The following is a 19,040-nucleotide window of genomic DNA, read 5'->3' as shown; positions in this document are numbered from 1 at the left end:
AGATCACTTTCTTACCCAATGTAAGCTGTTCTCCCGCAGGAGAACAACGTAATGTTGCATGCAACCTTTTCAACAAATCCAAACCCAACAAATTCTCACCACAACCTGTCGTTAAAGTGAGAGGTGCTTCCAACTCACAAGGCCCTATAGAAAGAGACAAGGGACTAGAAACTGGGTTACGAACTGGGGCGCCAGAGAATCCTACTGAAACATTAGTTAAGCCAGACAAAGGTGCGCCAGGGAGTTTAGAGTGCATGATAGAACTCTTCGCTGCACCAGTATCCAAAAGAAAAGGCTCTACCACACCTGATGTGGCTACTGCAACATAAGGCCCACCCTGATCTACTGGAACCGACACTACTCCCTCTCTTTGTCCATGGCTGTCCTAGCAATCATTATAATCAGCATTCTCACTCTCAACATAATAGTCATCAGCATAGTACTGAGTCGACTGACCAGATGCAATTTTCTGTTGATCAAAGCAATTCATAGAATTCTGTGGGGGAAAGGAACGTTCGTTCTGAGGAAACGCACCACGTCCTCTACCCCTAGACACTTGCTGAAAACCACCACGGCCTCTTGGAGCCGGCATACCACTCGTGCATTGTCGTAAAACAGGGCACTCATTTTTATTAGGTCTCGTGACCTATCAATGCGCATGCGCATTGAGAGAAGCGAGACTATAGGGCTTTAAACAAAGTTTAACTAACTGTGGCGATTTGGTGCTGTGCCCGTGGCTTTTAGGTCAATGCGCAAGCGCATTGACCTAAAATGCGCGTGCACATCATCAAATCGCTGTCTGTTCCCTCAGGCGCACTCCTCCCACACCTTTGAAGTGAAGCTTAGCTTCACTTCAAAGGCCCCTGCTGCTTAACACCCTCTCCCCACTCCGCCCCCTCCCCTGCCCGCCATGTCGCATTTCTCCTCCCCCCCCTTCTCTGCCTTCAATCCTTCTTGTTTCTCATTGTAATTGCGCACGGCTTGCCCAATTCTGTTAACATCTCTTTTTATTTTTGGAAACACTGGCGCCGCACTTAGGGTGCACCACTGCGCTCGCTTTTCCACTATTTGCTCCTCGTTGTACTGCATTGTAACTTTAAGTATTAACTACATGGGCGCCGCGCTTAATATTTTAGCAGGCGCCCGGTTGTATATATTTTATTTGCTGCTTAACACCCTCTCCCCACTCCGCCCCCTCCCCTGCCCGCCATGTCGCATTTCTCCTCCCCCCCCTTCTCTGCCTTCAATCCATCTTGTTTCTCATTGTAATTCCGCACGGCTTGCCCAACTCTGTTAACATCTCTTTTTATTTTTGGAAACTCTGGCGCCGCACTTAGGGTGCACCACTGCACTCGCTTTTCCACTATATGCTCCTCGTTGTACTGCATTGTAACTTTAAGTATTAACTACATGGGCGCCGTGCTTAATATTTTAGCAGGCGCCCGGTTGTATATATTTTATTTGCTGCTTAACACCCTCTCCCCACTCCACCCCCTCCCCTGCCCGTGTCATGAAGTCTGCACCAATGGCTAGCACTAGGAGCCTCACCTACTCCTGCGTTCTTCCTGCTTCGGGTTTGCCAACCTAGGCGTCCGCAGGCTACAGCACCAATGCCCCGTTGGGCGCTTGGCCTGCCTTCTCAGCCTTCCATGGAGCGTGACGTCCAGGCCACCCCTGCAGCACGGTCATTGGTACTGAAAGCTCAGACAGGATACACGCGTGCTGCCCAACCTCCCACGCCGCAGGCATCGATCCGCTCATGTGATCCATTCTCGCCATGGCTGCGTCAGGTAGTGGTGCCGCTGCGGCTCTCACGCTACTTTTATTTGCGCTATGTTTGAGAAGTAACGATGCTCTGCATACCAAGGGAGCAGTGCCTCTGGACACAGTCACCTTCGCAAAGGTAAACGCGCCGATTTGATTCCTTATTTGGTCTGCCCTTCTCACGTACGGCTTTTAATTTCAACGCTATCGGTTTTGTCTTGTGTTCCACCTCACCCCGTTACAAAATACAAATTTAAAATTACTAATTTGTCACGTGGCCGGCTTTGCTGTATTCCGTAGGTTCTCTGTGACGGTTGCGCTCCGGAAATAACACAAAATAACTGAAATTACTTTAAATTCTACCGCTCATGCTTCACAGACGTACGAGGCCGGTTCCCTATAAAAAAATATTGGTCCTTGGGGCTGCACCGCTGCAGTTATTTCTCCTCTTTAAAACGCTTATTTCGCTAGACACTGTTTTGCTATAATTAATTATAGTTTTCATATAAACAAACACCTGCCCTGGCTGGGAAACAACCAATGCGGAAGGGACAGGTTAGCGTTTGTGCTGATTTAGAACAATCGCGTGAAGACAAGTTTTCGGGTTTCAGGAAGCGTGACTGGCTCGGCAGCGCCAGCATTTCCATCTATTGGCTTAGGGAAGGGCGAGTGCCAGTGTTTGCATATGTAAATTCACAAAGCCTATGGGCGTGCGCACGAGAGAATGACTGTGACCGAGAGCTCATCAGCCCGCCAGCTAACATTCAACAGTTATACAAATGGGCCGGTTCTGTGGTCCGGCACTTTTTTTTTTATTTGAGAGGGAGAATACCGGCTCTTCTCAAGGGAGACGTAATACTTTTAATTAGAGTGTACAGGCACTTCTCAGAAATAAGCATTTCAAGCGCATTGGCGAGAATTATAGTAAGTGGTAAAGAAAAGTCTACCAAAACGTCTCCGGACCCCATATCATGCACATCCACTGCCACATCCACCACCACATCCACCACACTCACCACCACCACCACCACCACATCCACCACACCCACCACCACTACATCCACCACCACATCCACCACAACATCCACCACAACCACCACCCCATCCACCACTACCACCACCACCGCATCCACCACCACCACCGCATCCTTCACCACCACATCCACCACCACATCCACCATCACCACCATCACATCCACCACCACCACCACATCCACCACCACCACCACATCCACCATCACCTCCACATCCACCATGACATCCACCGCCACATCCACCATGACATCCACCGCCACATCCACCACCACATCCACCACATCCACCACCACCACATCCACCACCGCCACATCCACCACCACCACCACATCCACCACCACCACTTCCACTTCCACCCCTCCCCTTTCTATCTTCCACCACCGCCACATCCACCACCACCACCACCACCACATCCACCACCACCACTTCCACCAGCACCGCATCCACCACCACCACCACATCCACCACATCCACCACCACCACCACATCCACCACATCCACCACCGCATCCACCACCACCACATCCACCACCTCATCCACCACCTCATCCACCACCACACCCACCACCATCACTTCCACCACCACATCCACCACATCCACCACATCAGCACCACATCCACCACCACCACCAACACCACATCCACCACCACATCCACCATCACCACCACATCCACCATCACCACCACCACCACATCCACCACCACATCCACCACCACCATATCCCCCAGATCCACCACCACCACATCTATATGTGTGTGGCTCTGTGTGTGTGTAGGTGCAAATTGCAATGTTCTTGGATTTTCGTCACAATAAAATACACTGAACATAATCTTCACAAAAGTTATTTACAAACGTTTAAGCTATTGCCATTATAAATTACAATAACTTTTATTTAAGTATTAATTATTTACAAAATTAAAAGCCATTGTTATTTGTAATATCAATACATCTAAGTCACGTAAATACAACACACATTGCATTACAAATGCTATAGGTGTCACATTTGCAAAAGTTAAAACTATTGACATTGTAACTGACAAAGCTATTAATGTTGCTACTTTCAAAACCAACACATAAATAAAAAAAGTGTCCTTTACAATACCAATAGCTCAAACTTTCCTAATGCGAGACCTATTGCATTTCCAATGCTTGTAATGACCTTCCTTCCTACAGTACGCACACTGATTCAAACCCAAGGGGGGTCTTGGAGGAAAATACCCAGCGTTCTGTTGCGGTCTCTGAAACTGTGGAGGTTGCTGAAACTGTGGGCGTTGCTGTGACTCTTGCTGATTCGAGCGAGGCGGATACGCCTGCTGTAAAAGAACCTTTGTCTTTAAGTCTTTGGTCTTTTTCTCTGCTTTTTCTTTCTCGTCCTTATCCCTATTCTCGTAGTACTGTGCAGTCGCCAATATCTGGGCCGACGATGAAACAGCCCAAGAACTTTCAGAATCTTTCAACTTATTAGAAAGTTCAGGGAGCAAATTAAAGACAAATTTGTCCACAAATAATCTTTGCCCACATTCCGTACTCATGTCCTGACCACTATGATCTATAAATGTTTCTTCAAATCTAGTGAAGAAATCAGATACACTTTCGTCCTTCTTCTGCTTACATGCTGCTAACTTGTCCCAATTTACTCGTAACGCTGGCATCATCGTCTTCATTAAATTAATAATTCTACCTGGCAATTCCGTAACCAAAGGTTCAGGTTTAGCACCTCCCTGTTGTCTACCATCTGCAGCAATAATATTCGCCCAAGTATCTCCTAATTCTACCGCATGATTCTCATGACGAATCTTTGCCCACAAAGGCTGCGGAACTACATTACCCAACAGCATATCTATATCTGCCAAATTCATGATGCATGCGTCAACTGTCTGGGACAATTCTTTGTAATAGCCAGCTGGATTCTTACGGGGATCAGGTAAGGTCTGCTTAAGAGCCAAGACCTCTGCTCTCTTCCATGGCACATGTACCCATACTCGCTGAAAATGAGGCAGAATAGCTGGATTAGCGTTTGGGTCCCCTTCCTTCTAAACTGGGGGAACTTTTCTCATGGGATACTGTCTCGCTTTTCTCCTAACAGAGGAATCAGGTTCGTGCAATGTCTGAGGCGAAAGGCTAGATCTAAAAGCCAGTATCGTCTCTACGGCATCTGTAATATCAGATTCCACTATCATCCCTTTAGCAAAATCCGACTGAACATCAAGTAGTTCCTGCGGGATCAAACCCAAATCATTATCTTCCCATTCCTGACGCAGAAACATACACATTACATTAAAAACATACCTTTGCTTAGGCGGTTCCCACTGAAAGAAAACATCCATAACCGCTGGCAAACTATACCTTGAGGCATTTATAATCCATTTACGAGCCAACAAATTCAACCCAGCCCGTTCCTCGGAACCAGGAAGCTGACTACGACTCTGCTTACGTTCCGAAACAGGGGTCATATTCAGTGACCCAAATAATGGAGACAATAAACTAGAAACAGTTTCTGTCATTCGTTTTCGAACAGAAGGAGAAGAAGCAGTCATAAGAACAGGAGAATAAGTGTTTTGAGGCAAAGAAGGTGTAGGAATAAGAACAGTAGGAGTCTCAGATGGAGAAGCGGAAGGCAAAGGAGTTTGAGGCAAAGCTGGTAGCAAAGCTGGCGACCCTAGAGCGGGTTGCGCAGGAGAAGGTAAAACCATCTGTGGAGCACCGGGTGGCTGAACAACAGCAGGAGGTTGAACAACAAAGGGTGGAACAACCGGTGGTAATGGAGGCGCAGTAGCACCCTGTACATAAGGAGGTGGCAATCTCAGCAAATGAGGGATCAAAGAATCTTTTTCAAAATCCTCAGTCACTTTCGGAGGAGAAGACGGCAAGGCCGGATAACATTTATCTATGGCCATGCAAAATTGCCTATCTGACACCTCAATTGCTTTATCTTCTTCGTTTTCTTTAAACTGCCTAGCAGCTTGCATTATTGATACATCCTTTTCTCTTTTATCTCTTTTAGCTTGTTTAATTTCTCGTTGTCTGGCTTCTTTACGCCAAAGGCGAAAGGAGTCAAACATTGCCGGCCGGGCTTTCTTCCTAAATAATTTAGTTTCTAAATTGTCTAAAATCTCTGTGTTAAAGCTACCATGTTGGGGCCATTGTAAGACACCATCTTTTCTAGTGTAGTGGACCCATACTTCATTGAACGTAATGGGGCCCACGCCGTGTTTAGAATAGAGCTCATAAGTCGGAGTTCCAACCGGAGGTATCGGACACGAATCCTCCAATCGGGAATCCCTGTTGCAACCACAACCAAACCAAGTACCAAATTTGCTACGATTAGGCATCTTCGCTCACTAATCGAGCTTCAAACTTCAAGGGATTATCTACAACGATAGTCTCGCAAACATACGAGTCCCTCGGCTTTGGAAATTGCAATTTTCAAATCAAAACTAAGGACCAAACAAACTAAGGACCAAAGAACCAAAAACTAAGGACTGGGAGCGACCCACTTATACTTAACTGAGGTATCAGTCACGCCATCAGAAGACCCGTCTATCGTCTCGCCGTACAAAGCATCACAAATGGGTCCAAGACAGGGCGACAGTCAGGGCAGCAGTCCTTCGTAGCCATCAGGAAAGCGGGAAGCCTCGCAGAAAAGACATTCAGTCCACATTCGACATGCCGGGGTCGATGAAGTGGTGGCCGTCCTCCAGAATTTCCTCACGAAGCTCCTCACGATCTTCAGGCTTGGACCGGTACCGCTGAAGTCGCCCCACGTTGGAAGCGCCAACTGAAGAACCAGGTTATTTAATACCCAGCGGCGCCAGGGGCACGCCCAAAGTCTTTGGGTTCCACCTGTCTTAGAATACAGAGACACGGAAACTTCTTGGTGGCGTCAAAGATCAAATTTATTGGCTGCAGCCAGTAACAGAAGTCCTAGAAATCATCACGGTATGAGTTCTCAGGAGACTGCTCAATTTTACACAGCAAGTCATCCCTTTTTATGCCAAAAATCACATTCCAGACAAATACCTAACATTTACAAACTGTCCAATCACATGTATCCACACCAGAGGTATCGCGTGACGGTAAAACACACTTTTCAGTTGCCCAGCCCATGATCAATCATCGGTCAAACCCAACATTCTTCTTTAGACAGGTCAAACAAACCCATAATAAAAAAGGCCACAACCCAATCATAAATAGACCATAAAGAAAGGAGCAGAAACAGGTGAGAGTAGGATAAGACCTATTTGTGTGCAATAAAACTTTATGATGTCCTGTGCTCTGATCCTTAATCTTGATCAGCTAAAGGGCAGGAACTTGTTTAACAAGGTCGGCTTCAGGCAACAGGGTCAGTTCACTCAGGTCAAACAGGAGTCAGCACGAACTGGAGCTGAGGTGTACATGTACTTAAAAAGACTAGTTCAGCCACAGTCATCGGCCTATGTGAGGGCAACCACAAAATGGCTGTCATACACAAAATGGAACTCAAGGGTTCAGAACGAAATCCCTAAATACGTAGTGAATCCATTGGTCTAACGTGATGAAAACACTCATACTTGCTGCACTAACTAGTTACGGTTCGCTAATATCAAATTCGTAACGAAACCATGACCTTTATGAAACGGGTTCAGAATTCACGGAACCTCCGATATTGGCCATAGGTTGGAGCGGAAGGACAAAAATAGGGGCAAAGGAGGACAACCTACTATGTATGACTGGGAAAGAAGAGGATATTCACACATTTATTCTAATAGATGCCTTTGACTCTTTGTATAAAAGAGCTATCCAGCCCAATATGCTAGCCTCTAGACCCATCCTCACGAGGGCGGTAAACATGTAGGACCATTTGAGAGAGTCAAATGCCTTTTGTGCATCTAATAAAAGGGCTGCAGCTGATAGTTCGCGGTCGATTTGGCAAGTGAGAACAAAAAGGATTTGCAAATTATCGGAGGTGGGGCTCCCAGATGCAAAACCCGATTGTTCAGGCAGCACCAGGCCTTATATTAAGGGCAGTGTTCGATTGGCAATTCTTTTGGCCAACATTTTGGTGGTATTGTTAATTAACGCAAGCACAGAACCAAAATCACAGCTTCTGTAGGGATGGGTGACGATATTCCCCTGTGCCTAGTTTCTTCGTAAACAGTAGGTGTGGTTAATGTAGAACTTAGAAGTGAGCCCGTCTCTACCAACTGCTTTGCCACCTGGAAGAGATTTTATGACTGCCTTAATCTCCTCAACCGTAATTGCACAATTCAAGGGTTCCCTCTCATGGAACTCCTGCCAGGACAATGAGGGATACTCCTCACTTTTCCTGCATTTGACCACGGACTGTGTTGTGTAAACAGTAACACTTTTCCTGCATTTGACCACGGACTGTGTTGTGTAAACTGTAGCATAATAGTCTCAGAATAACTCTAAAATGTTTTCTAGGGCCTCTTCTGTGTGGAGATGCTTCACACCTCCCCCTTGCAGGAACATCAGCATTTGGCGGTGAGCCTCAAAGGCTCTCCCCTTGTGTTATGCTGATTTGGGCAGCTTCAGTTGGTGGAGATGCCAGCCGCCTGTCCCCGACTGGATCTGGTGAGAAAAAACAGATGCCTAAAGACACCCCTGCAACCAAAGCCCCCAGGCATTGGAGTACCCAAGCGACGGTGCCCTGGCATTCCCCCACTATCCAACTCACCTCTTCAGTTGCGGGATTCCTTCAACCAGTCTACTCTACTGAACGTGCGGCCTTTGTCCCAGACCGAGGATCTCCATTGATTCCTATAGGGTGCCCGATGCTCCCTTCTAACCCTGCACCCTGCCGCCCTTGTGCGGCTGGTGCTGCAGGCTTGGTGCTACTTGGTGGCCCCTACAGTGCTGACCTCAACCCCCAGCTCCGATGCCTCTTCGAGGTATGCATAGCTGCCATGGGCTAACATTGGGCTCAGTGACCTCTGCACCCGGCTGCCCCAATAGCGCTGGTGGTACAGTACCTACCTTGGTCTGACCCATGCCCAGTGTTGGTCAAACTCTCCGAAGACTGAACTTGTAAGTAGAGTGCTTACCTGAAAATCACTTACTTGTCTTTCCTCCCATAGGATTCCATTGGTCTTCTTCTGTATTGCCCTAAGTTTTGATTCTGAGCATAATGCAAAGCCTCTTCTCTGACATTGAAAAGTATTACATGCACCTGAAAAGTATTTTGAATGCCTATGCAAACCTTTGGCAACTGTATATTGGAAGTATTTCATTTCTGAAAAGTCTGTTTACCTGTAACTGACTTCCACTTGGTTCCTAAAATAAAAGTAACTAAAGGAATATTTTTGTAAACATTGGCCTGGAGTTAGTCATCGATTGTGTGTTCTTGCTTTATTTTTTTCTTAGAGTTTTATATAGCCCGAACTAGACCCAAGACATCGGGTATCAGAGCACTTTACCTGAGCACCAGGTTCGTTACAGATGAACACATTAATTTTTGTTAGGGACTGGGAGATTAAGAATCACGGGATGTTGAGTGTTGTTTCCGAGACTCAAACCTGGTTCCCCAGGTCCGAGGTCAACCTCTCTTGCCGTAAAGCTACATCCAAAGCTTCATGCTTTGAAAGAGTGTGTACAACAAATGCATCCACACTACCCTGGAATACGCCTAACTGTTCAGCACAGCTACCACTAACTTGAGAGTAAGGTATTATCTATTTTATCCTCTGCTATTCCTTAGGGGACTTACAGTATCCTGTGCACACTATATCTCTTTTTGATATAGTATATGCAGAGCCAGCTTCCTACAAAATGGTACAAAAGGGGGTGGTGATGGACGGAGAATCTGAACCAATCAAACACTCACACCCAGTCAACAGATCTAGGTTTAATCCATCACCTTTCTTTAGCCCACTCTGCCACCCCAGTTCAGACATGGCCATATGCAAATCAGTCTGACCCTGTGCCTCATGGGAACAGTGCAGCCCGAACTGCCAAGTCATGCCTTCCCAGGACCGGAAATAAGCTTCCGAGGACCGGTTTCTGGCATTTCAGCCGTCTTCAGCCCGGCTTGCTTGAATCCAGTGGCAAAGTGAGCAAGGGACTTACGTCTGAGCATACCCTGCCAACTTATGGCGAACAAAATGGTACAAAAGGGGGTGGTGAAGCCAGCTTCCTACACCATGTAACTAGAACCATCCACTCCTTTAATTTCAAGACGTTCAGGTTGGCCAGCCCAGGTTGGAGAAGCCGGGCCAGAGTGCTGTTAGGCCTTTTGCCTTCAACATACAGTCGTGCTCAAGCATATTTTCGTAGAAATTTAATTTCCTACTCTGCTTTTGCTCAGAACTTGGACATTGCCTCAGAAAGCCTCCTCTTAACATCTGGGTCTCCAGAGTCCTCATATTCCGCCACAAGAGCCTTATGAGTGCCTTCCAATCTATTTAAATGGACCGGATAGTTTTAAGCACTCCTGCTTGTTTGGAAATAGTGAAACCTCTTGTTTAGGCATTGAAGGTCTCCCACAGGATCAACGCCTTTTGAAACAGAGCTGATGCACATTTTGAAGTAATCTTCCATGTCCTTCTGAAGAGCCCCAGAGTGAAAAATCCAGGGACCACTCTACCTTTCCCCACTGCCACCTGCTTGAACACAACAGCTACACTACCTCCTTTTTTGCCTATACGATTTTGGGTGATTGTTTGATAGTATAGAGGAATGGCTTCATGCAGGACTGGAGCAATATCATCTCCCAACCATGATTCAGTTATGAAAAGTATGTCTGGTTTTGCATCGGTGAGAAGGTCGTAGATGTGATGTTTGTTTTTAAACAGCAATCAAGCATTTATTAGTAGATAGTTTAGAGAATGTGTTTTGCTTACAGTGAGACTTTGTTTTGTAGAAGAGTGATCAGTATTGTATGGGTTAGTAGCAGGAGTGTTTTAGTGCCGGTATTATCTGTATTATGATGGCAATCATATAGCTGTTCTGTAATGTGTTCCTCGCCCAGCAGGCTACTAAGACATTTTGATGGGTCTGCGTGCATAGGTGGGGGGGACGTTGTTTGAGAGCGAGTTGGTGTGCTGTGTTGTTTTTGTGGTATAACCTTGTTGTGCAGTAGACAAGGAGAAGCAAAGTTGTGATGTGTGGCACATTGTTTGTATTGTTTGCCTATGTTTAGGGCGGAAGGTGTATGAGGCAGTGGTGGTAGTTCAGCATGTGGGTCATGTAGTAAGGTTCTAAATTGTCCAATGGCCAGTAAAGAATCACAAGTTCTTAACGCTCGGATCTTTGAATAGCAGCGTACCGGTTGCCAGAAGATCCACATTGAAGCTGCTTTGTATCACCCACAAAGCAATATATGGAACAGGACCACTCTTCATCACCAAATACATTCAATAAAGGACCCTCCGGCACCTCGCCTCAAAATCCTACCAAACAAGAAAAAAAAACATAGGTGGCACATCGTTCTCTGTTCAAGCAGCCAAACTATGGAATACATTAACCCCAAACATACGATCCACAGAACACTATCTTATCTTCAGAAGACTACTCAAGAGTTGGCTCTTTCCTACATAACCACCATACTTAAGCATAAATGTACAGCATATCTCGGTGTATATAAACATTTAATTTGATTATATGTATGTATCTAGATATGAGTATTTCTTGATATAAATATGTATATGTTCTTATGCATATATAGATTTTTTTACTTTACTCCTGTAAAAAACGTACTCTTTTCAATGCACTACCCTATATTTCACCCAATTCCTCTTTCAGTATATCCTATACCTCCACTCTCAGACTCTTCCCAAACCTCATTCTACTACTATGATCTCCAAAATAACCCTTTCTTGACTCTTCCCACTAACAGACTCTCATATCCACTCCTTAAATTAACTCAAATTTCACTACACTATTCCACCGCTAATCCTTTTTGGGTTCCGGAAGTAGCGTGCAACTTGGTGAAAATCGCTTTGACGCCTCGTTAGGGGTAGTAAGCACTAAATACAATTACAATACGATTGAATTACAATTAACGTATCCTTACACTTAAAGGAGTCCTATACTTTGGAAGTAGGGGAGATTGATTGATGTTGTGATGAACCAGAGTCTAACAGAACAGCAAGATCCTTTTTACTGTTTCAGGTATTTTCAACAGCTTGTCAATTTGTATGTATTTGGTTGAATTTCCTAACTCTGATGTTGTACAGTTTTTTTGACGAGGGACTGACTGGCTAGTATTATAAAGCCTTACGTTTCTGAAAAATGAATAGGCACCGGACAGCCTCGCTTGATACAAACGAAGGAGTTTACTGTTACAAAGCAATGTTTTTTATTATGAAGTCACTCTAAGAAGGGAAAATATCTACATTGATACATTGTTTTCATTCCGCAGGCTGATAAAGAATTCGTATGGTCTTTATGGAAACGTCTGCAAGTGGCAAACCCTGACCTGACCCAAGCCATTAGCCTTGTAGTGGAAAGGTAAGTACAGCAGTTCTAAATGATATAGAATGGTAGTCATGAAAGCTGTAATTACTGTATTTTATTGTTTATAATGTCAGCAGAAAACGTAATTGATTATGTGAAACTGATATTATACTAAAGAAAGGGAAGCTAATATTGATAGGAAATGTCCTCCTGCCAAGTGCTCCAGATTACTACTGTTTTGGGAGCCAAAGGTCCTATAAATCGTTTGCTCCTGATTTTGTTTTAGTCCACAAATCAACAGCGAATGCCCTCTCTACTCAAGCCTTTCGTTTGTTTGACATACAAGTGGAATAGATACAACTATTGATATATGCTCATTTGTTCCGAACAGCCATATTATGACTGCCAGAGAAAGCAACATGAAGCATACTTAGATAATAACTTGCTTACTAGTAGTCTCCACAGCATGAGCTGTGTGATTTTTTTTCCTGAGGTTTATTTTTTAGCTTTAGGACAGGGTCAGGAACACTCATAGATTACATTCCTTATTAAGTAACATTTAATCGTCTTAAATGGTAACATATTGCCTGCAACTAGCAAATCCATTTTGAATCGGTGTTCCATGTGTTCTCATGATCTGAATTACTGGCAATGGCACGCAATACTAGCTAATGCTTTCTCCTAAAATGTAACAACGCATTAAATAAAAAATAATTAATCTTGCAGTGGCGGACCGGAAGTTACATAGGGCTGGAGCGGAGTCGGTCAATGGAATGCATGTAGGTCACAGCCGGATATTTGATGGAAAAACCGTCTACCAGTCCACTTTTAAAAGCCATTGGCCCTTAAAGCCCTATATTTGTGTTTAATTTGTAGGATTGTCGTCTCTTGATTTTTTTTTTCTACTGATTTCACAAATAATAGTGTATGGAGGCTCAACGGACACCGTGCCACCTTCCCAAATCTTAAGCGAAAGGATAATACAATGGGGAAATATCCCTAAAGGCTCGGTGGTTCCTTAGAATTGTCCTGGATTCAAAAACCTAAGTGCATGTATGACCCACAGTTAAAGTGGTAACCTTTGAAATTCGCTTAATTCTCTGGCAACGCTACTCTCTCCTCGCTTGGGTGAAAGCTGGAAACAGTGAGCCGTATCAGGCCTGACATGTAATGGTGCTGCACCCTCTCGTTGACAGGGAGCGACACCATGCTTGTACCCTTTGGAGCCCCCTTTGTGATCTTGAAGTGCTGTGACTATGATGCCATCAGATAGTCTTTGGGAGGAGGCTGTGGTCCTCCAGGCTTCAACACTATTTCCAATGTTGTTCATCAGACATCCACTGGCCACCAATGTGGACACGGTTACTTCTGGAGAGCTTAAGTTGCAAATAAAAATGTTAGTCAAATTGCAGCAAGCTGCATAGAACAATACCAAACCCTTGGTGAGTATGTGCTGCAATCCCCTCATTCTAAACTGATTATTCACGCAAACAAAATTGCCTTATAAAGCAGTCCCCCCCCTCCAAAAAAGAACTCGTCTGGCTGCTGAGAAAAGAAGAAAAACATCCTTGCGCATTGTACTGTAGTATTCGAGCTTCACCCTACTGGAGAAGGGCAAATACCCCAAACCTGTTTGGGGTTGCCTCTGTTCCCTTCTGGAGGGGACTACGCCTGGAAGTTAAGAAAGTACTGTTCCCATGAGGAGCATGGTTGGTATGGATTTGCATATGTGTTCTATGTCTATAGTGGCATGGTGGGTTAAATGATGGTTTGAACTTCGGCCCATATAGATCTCCAGTGGCTAAGATTATTTCAGACATTCCAATAATCACTCTGTTTATTGTGGTATCCAATCCCATCACTAGATGACAGCACTCCATCTTTAGGTGTTACAGATAGCTTAGTGTGGGGAAAGTATTAGTCACCATAAAGGTTAGTGTATTATTTCTGCTTTACTCAAAGAGAAGGTAGCAGCACATCTTCATTTGTTTGCATTTCACCTTCATCTCACAATTTCTCTATCACCAACAGATTAGAATGTCTTTGTTGTGCTTTTTCTTGTTATTTGATCTGATTGTTCAATATGTTTTTTTATTATAAACATAATTTAAGGAAGCTGAATAATTTTATTTGTATGAAATATATATATATATATATATACATATGTATGAGTATATATATGTATGTGAATATATATGTGTATATATATATTTATATATATATATATGTATGTGAATATACATGTATGTGTATATGTATGTGAATATACATGTATGTGTATATGTATGCGAATATATATGTATGTGTATATATGTATGTGAATATATATGTATATGTATGCGAATATATATGTATGTGTGTGTATATATATATATATATAACCTACTGGCGATAGCCAGTAGGTATATATAGTTAGGACCTAGCTACCATAGGAAATCCTCAACATTCTATTGGGAATAACTTTGGCGCCGGTTGAGGAATTTGCGTGTAATTTTCCAAAATTTTGGCCAGCTCCGCTGCGCTCCTTCCCTGAAAGTTTCGGGGGGATTCGTGAAGTGGGGGCTGAGAAAAAAGGGGGGTCCCAAAACGTGGCAAAATATACCCCCTCATTTTGTTCCTTTTTAAATTAAATGTTTTAAGAGTTACCACTTTATTCCAATCAAGATGGCTTCAGGTGTGCCATACCTTTGTAAGAAGTAGGGCTGTTAGCGCTCTAGTTGTTCTTTAGAACACTCTAGGAGGCTGCAGTAGAACACAAAGAAAAAACTGACAGTCTCTGTCCTTGTTGGATGTACATGTTTTACTGAGAATGTCAGACTTCATTCTCACATGACTGACCATGTCATGAATGATGCAATATGTGACATCATCAGCAGTGGATTGCGGGTGCGCGAAATATAGTTATTACAACTAACTATATAGGAGCAATTTCAATGGTTTTGTATGAGTGAAATGTCCAGCTAACTATAACACCCCTAAAACTTATAGTTTTTTGAGTGAATTTTAAAGGTTTTTTAAATGCTAATTCCTAACTATATAAGGCCTGAAACCTATGGTTTTTTCAGCGAAAAAAATAATTATATATATATATATGTATATATATGTATATGTATGTGTATATATATATGCATATGTATGTGTATATATATGTATATGTATGTATGTATATATATGTATATGTATATGCATGTATATATATGTATATATGTATATGCATGTATGTATATGTATATATGTATATATATGTATATGTATATATGTGTATATATATGTATATGTATATATGTGTATATATATGTGTATATATATGTATATGTATATATATGTGTATCAAGCTCACTGGGGTAACCACAAATTGAGAGGCACGCAAGCACAAACCAGCCTTTCCCCATTAAAAGCTTTATTCGGGACACGCAGCTTTGCATCTTAGTCCGCGCTGCCACAGCATTCCGCCTGACTCGTTTCGTGATGAAATCACTTCCTCAGAGGCTCACGGAGCGGTACTGGCCACACCCATTTAATCCCTTATACGCCTATTTCCGTATTTCTGGGAGACGTAGTCCACCTTTACAGTCCTGAATCGTTGCTCCTGCCGTGGCACAATCGAAAGCCCTGGATGGGCACCAGGATGTTTAGCAGCGTGCAATTCCAGGGTAAGTGCTCCGGACAGAGCTCCTAAGATGTAGCCCCTCGGCCTCCTTCCCTTTACAAGGAGTGGTGCTCTCTCGGCGGCTGGTCTGCCGCTTTTAACATCAAGCTCACTGGGGTAACCACAAATTGAGAGGCACGCAAGCACAAACCAGCCTTTCCCCATTAAAAGCTTTATTCGGGACACGCAGCTTTGCATCTTAGTCCGCGCTGCCACAGCATTCCGCCTGACGCGTTTCGTGATGAAATCACTTCCTCAATTGGGAAAGGCTGGTTTGTGCTTGCGTGCCTCTCAATTTGTGGTTACCCCATATATATTTATATATTACCGGAACTTCGTTTTCATAGCTTTCTCTCGGTTTTAGGCGCAGAAAAACGAAACGGACCCAGGGAGGTAGAGTTGCTGAGTTTATTTCATCGTGTGCCCCACTCCGTCCGCCATGACGCGTTTCGATCCCTGAAGCCCTTGATCACATGACATGATCAGCCAAACATTAGTGTTTATAACGAGTATACAGACATCATCTGACCACTGGGCCTGTAGAGATAAACAACAGACTTCAGCCTGATCGTTTGAACATCAACCACGAGAGTTATTTTCCCTCCCCAACTACATTGTGCATAGATTAAAATACCAATGTACATCTTTATTTTGATCCCCCTAATCATTTCATAATATACACCTTGTCACCATGTGATAATTAAAACTGCATTTATATTTAGCAATTTCACAAACCATAGTGAAGTTAATCATAAGTGCATACGTAGATATATGGCTCTTTCCCCATGTGCAAATCTCGCAATTAAATAGATTCATAAATATACTCTATAAATAAAACCAGTATTATTTGATCCTACATAAAATATATAAAATTCATGATCTGGTAATATTAATATAATACACTTAATATTCATTTTGTGCAAATAAGCAGCGAGGGTGCAAAATTTCACTTTTGAAATAAGTGCAAACTAGCAACGTTGTGGAGGGGAGAAATATCTACAAGGGGATTAGTGGGGAGAGATTAAAATAAGGCCCTAGTGGGCTAGATCGATGTCCAGGATCACTGCCTCTATATTGCCCTAGTGGTTCAGTTTTCGACACTCGTTAGAAGGAATCAAATAATAAAACGAAAAAATGATAGTGTTTTTTTATATACCCTTGTGTTTAGAAAAAGAAAAAATCTAAAAAGCTTTTTATAGCTTTGATTTTAAATTAACAGTCAGTTAACATTCTTGAAATGTATTCCCTGTTACGAAACCGATGCTCAACTGTTGCTCAGTAATGTTGGAGACAGGTATTCATATCCTCTGTAGCATTAAGCCCGTTGGGGGTCTTGGTGTTTAACTCCAGAATATATCTTGTTTCCAGTGTTCTTAAATGGGCTTCCCTGTCTCCTCCCCTGCGGAGAGGCAGTACTGTGTCTATTGCATAGTAGCTGAGACAACTTAAGTTCCCCCCATGGTGTGTATTAATATGTCGGGCCACAGGGTAAGACTCATCCTTATTATGGACCGCCCGCATGTGCTGGAGTATGCGTTTGTGGACCTGCAACTTGGTACTTCCCACATACCGCAGGCCACACGCACACTCCAGCACATACACGACGAAATCTGTCTTACATGTCATTTTCTTAGAAATCAAAGTTGGTGTCTCAGAAAAAGGGGTCATGTATGCAGTTTTATTTTTCCCCAATGTGCATGCTTTACATACAGCGCACTTGATGAATCCCTTACTTTTGTGCAGCCAGTCAACTTTTTTGGCTATCTCTGGGCTACTCATAACAAGCATATCGCTCATTGACCTCGCCCTGCTATGCGTAATCGCAGGGCGTAATGCCAGGGTTCCCCCAATTACAGGATCACCCTTGACTATAGGCCAATTTCTGCCAATGATCTTGTGTATCTGCTTGTGCTGACGACTGTAAGCTGTTATCAGTCTTGGTTGGTCACTATCACTGCTAGTTATTTTTTGGGTTTGATCTACAGCCCCCTCATGCTGCGTGAAGGTACCAGGTATGTTGGCTCTTGCTATAGCTTTTTCTATCATGCTTGAAGAATAGCCCCGTGCCAAAAATCTGTCTTTGCTGCTTTCCTGTGCTACTGTGCAAGACTCCTCTGTACTGCATATTCTCCTGAGCCTTAGCATCTCCCCATAGGGGATGCTTCGGATCAGGTGGGCAGGATGATGGCTTGATGCATGCAGGACCGTGTTGCCCGCTGTAGTTTTACGGTGCAACCTGGTCTGCAATTTACCTTCCTCAATGTATACCTCCACATCAAGGAAGTTGACATGGCTCTCACTGATTGTCCCAGTAAATTGTAAGTTTAGGTTGTTAATATTGATTTCAGAGATGAAGCGCTCGGCCTCATTCCTTGATCCTCTCCAGATCAAAAAAAGGTCATCAATAAACCTATATAATGACACTATGTTGTTTCTCACTGTTTCAGCAAATGCGATTCCTAGGACCTGCTCCTCCCATAGCCCCATGTGCAAGCACGCGTAGCTCGGGAAGAAGCAGGCCCCCATCGCAACTCCTCTTAACTGCTGAAATACTTGGTTCTGGAACAAAAAGTAATTATTAGTGAGGCGTACCTCAATCATTTCAGTGATCATTTCATTGTGCTCCAACATATTAGCTGGTCTAGATTTTAAAAAGTGAGTCACTGCTTTCAGACCATCAAGATGATTTATGCTTGTGTATAAAGACACAACGTCTAGAGTGATTAATAAATAATCACTCTGCCAAATCACTTTCTTAACTTTGTCCAGAAAATCCATAGAGTCTCTTAAGTACGATGGTAGACTTTTGACATGTTCTTGGAGGAAATGGTCAATGTAGCGTGAAGTGTTCTCAAAGGCTCCCTGTCTGGCCAAGATAATAGGCCTTCCTGGTGGTTTTAAAAGGTCCTTATGAACTTTGGGAATCATGTAAAAGACTGGCATCACTGGGTAGTTTGTTTTAAGGAACTTGAGTTCATCACTGCTTAAAAGTCCCTTACTTTTCCACCCATATAGTTTGGTGTTGAACTTGTCCCATGCTAATTTGGCTTTCTGGGGATCACTCCTACAATAACACTGTCTATCGTTCAATTGTTTCAGAGCTTCCTCCATATACAGTTTTAAAGGCCAGAGGACAATATTGCTCCCTTTGTCCGATTGCCTGACAATAATGTCCTTATTGTTCTGTATTTTCTTCATT

General features: G+C 43.5%; 1 protein-coding gene across 1 annotated transcript in view; it reads left to right on the top strand.

The window, feature by feature from the left end:
* Window positions 1–19,040, top strand: part of CNTLN (centlein) — a 1,434,305-nt gene that overhangs the window by 76,046 nt on the left and 1,339,219 nt on the right. The window contains exon 3 of the mRNA XM_078675976.1: window positions 12,158–12,246. Within this exon, the coding sequence (XP_078532102.1) occupies window positions 12,158–12,246 (89 nt within the window). The remainder of the gene's footprint in view (window positions 1–12,157; window positions 12,247–19,040) is intronic.

Source organism: Lissotriton helveticus, chromosome 2_1 (assembly GCF_964261635.1).
Source record: "Lissotriton helveticus chromosome 2_1, aLisHel1.1, whole genome shotgun sequence".
Lineage (NCBI taxonomy): Eukaryota > Metazoa > Chordata > Amphibia > Caudata > Salamandridae > Lissotriton > Lissotriton helveticus.
The sequence above is the reverse complement of the archived record's forward strand: the minus strand, read 5'-3'. Positions and strand labels throughout refer to the sequence as shown.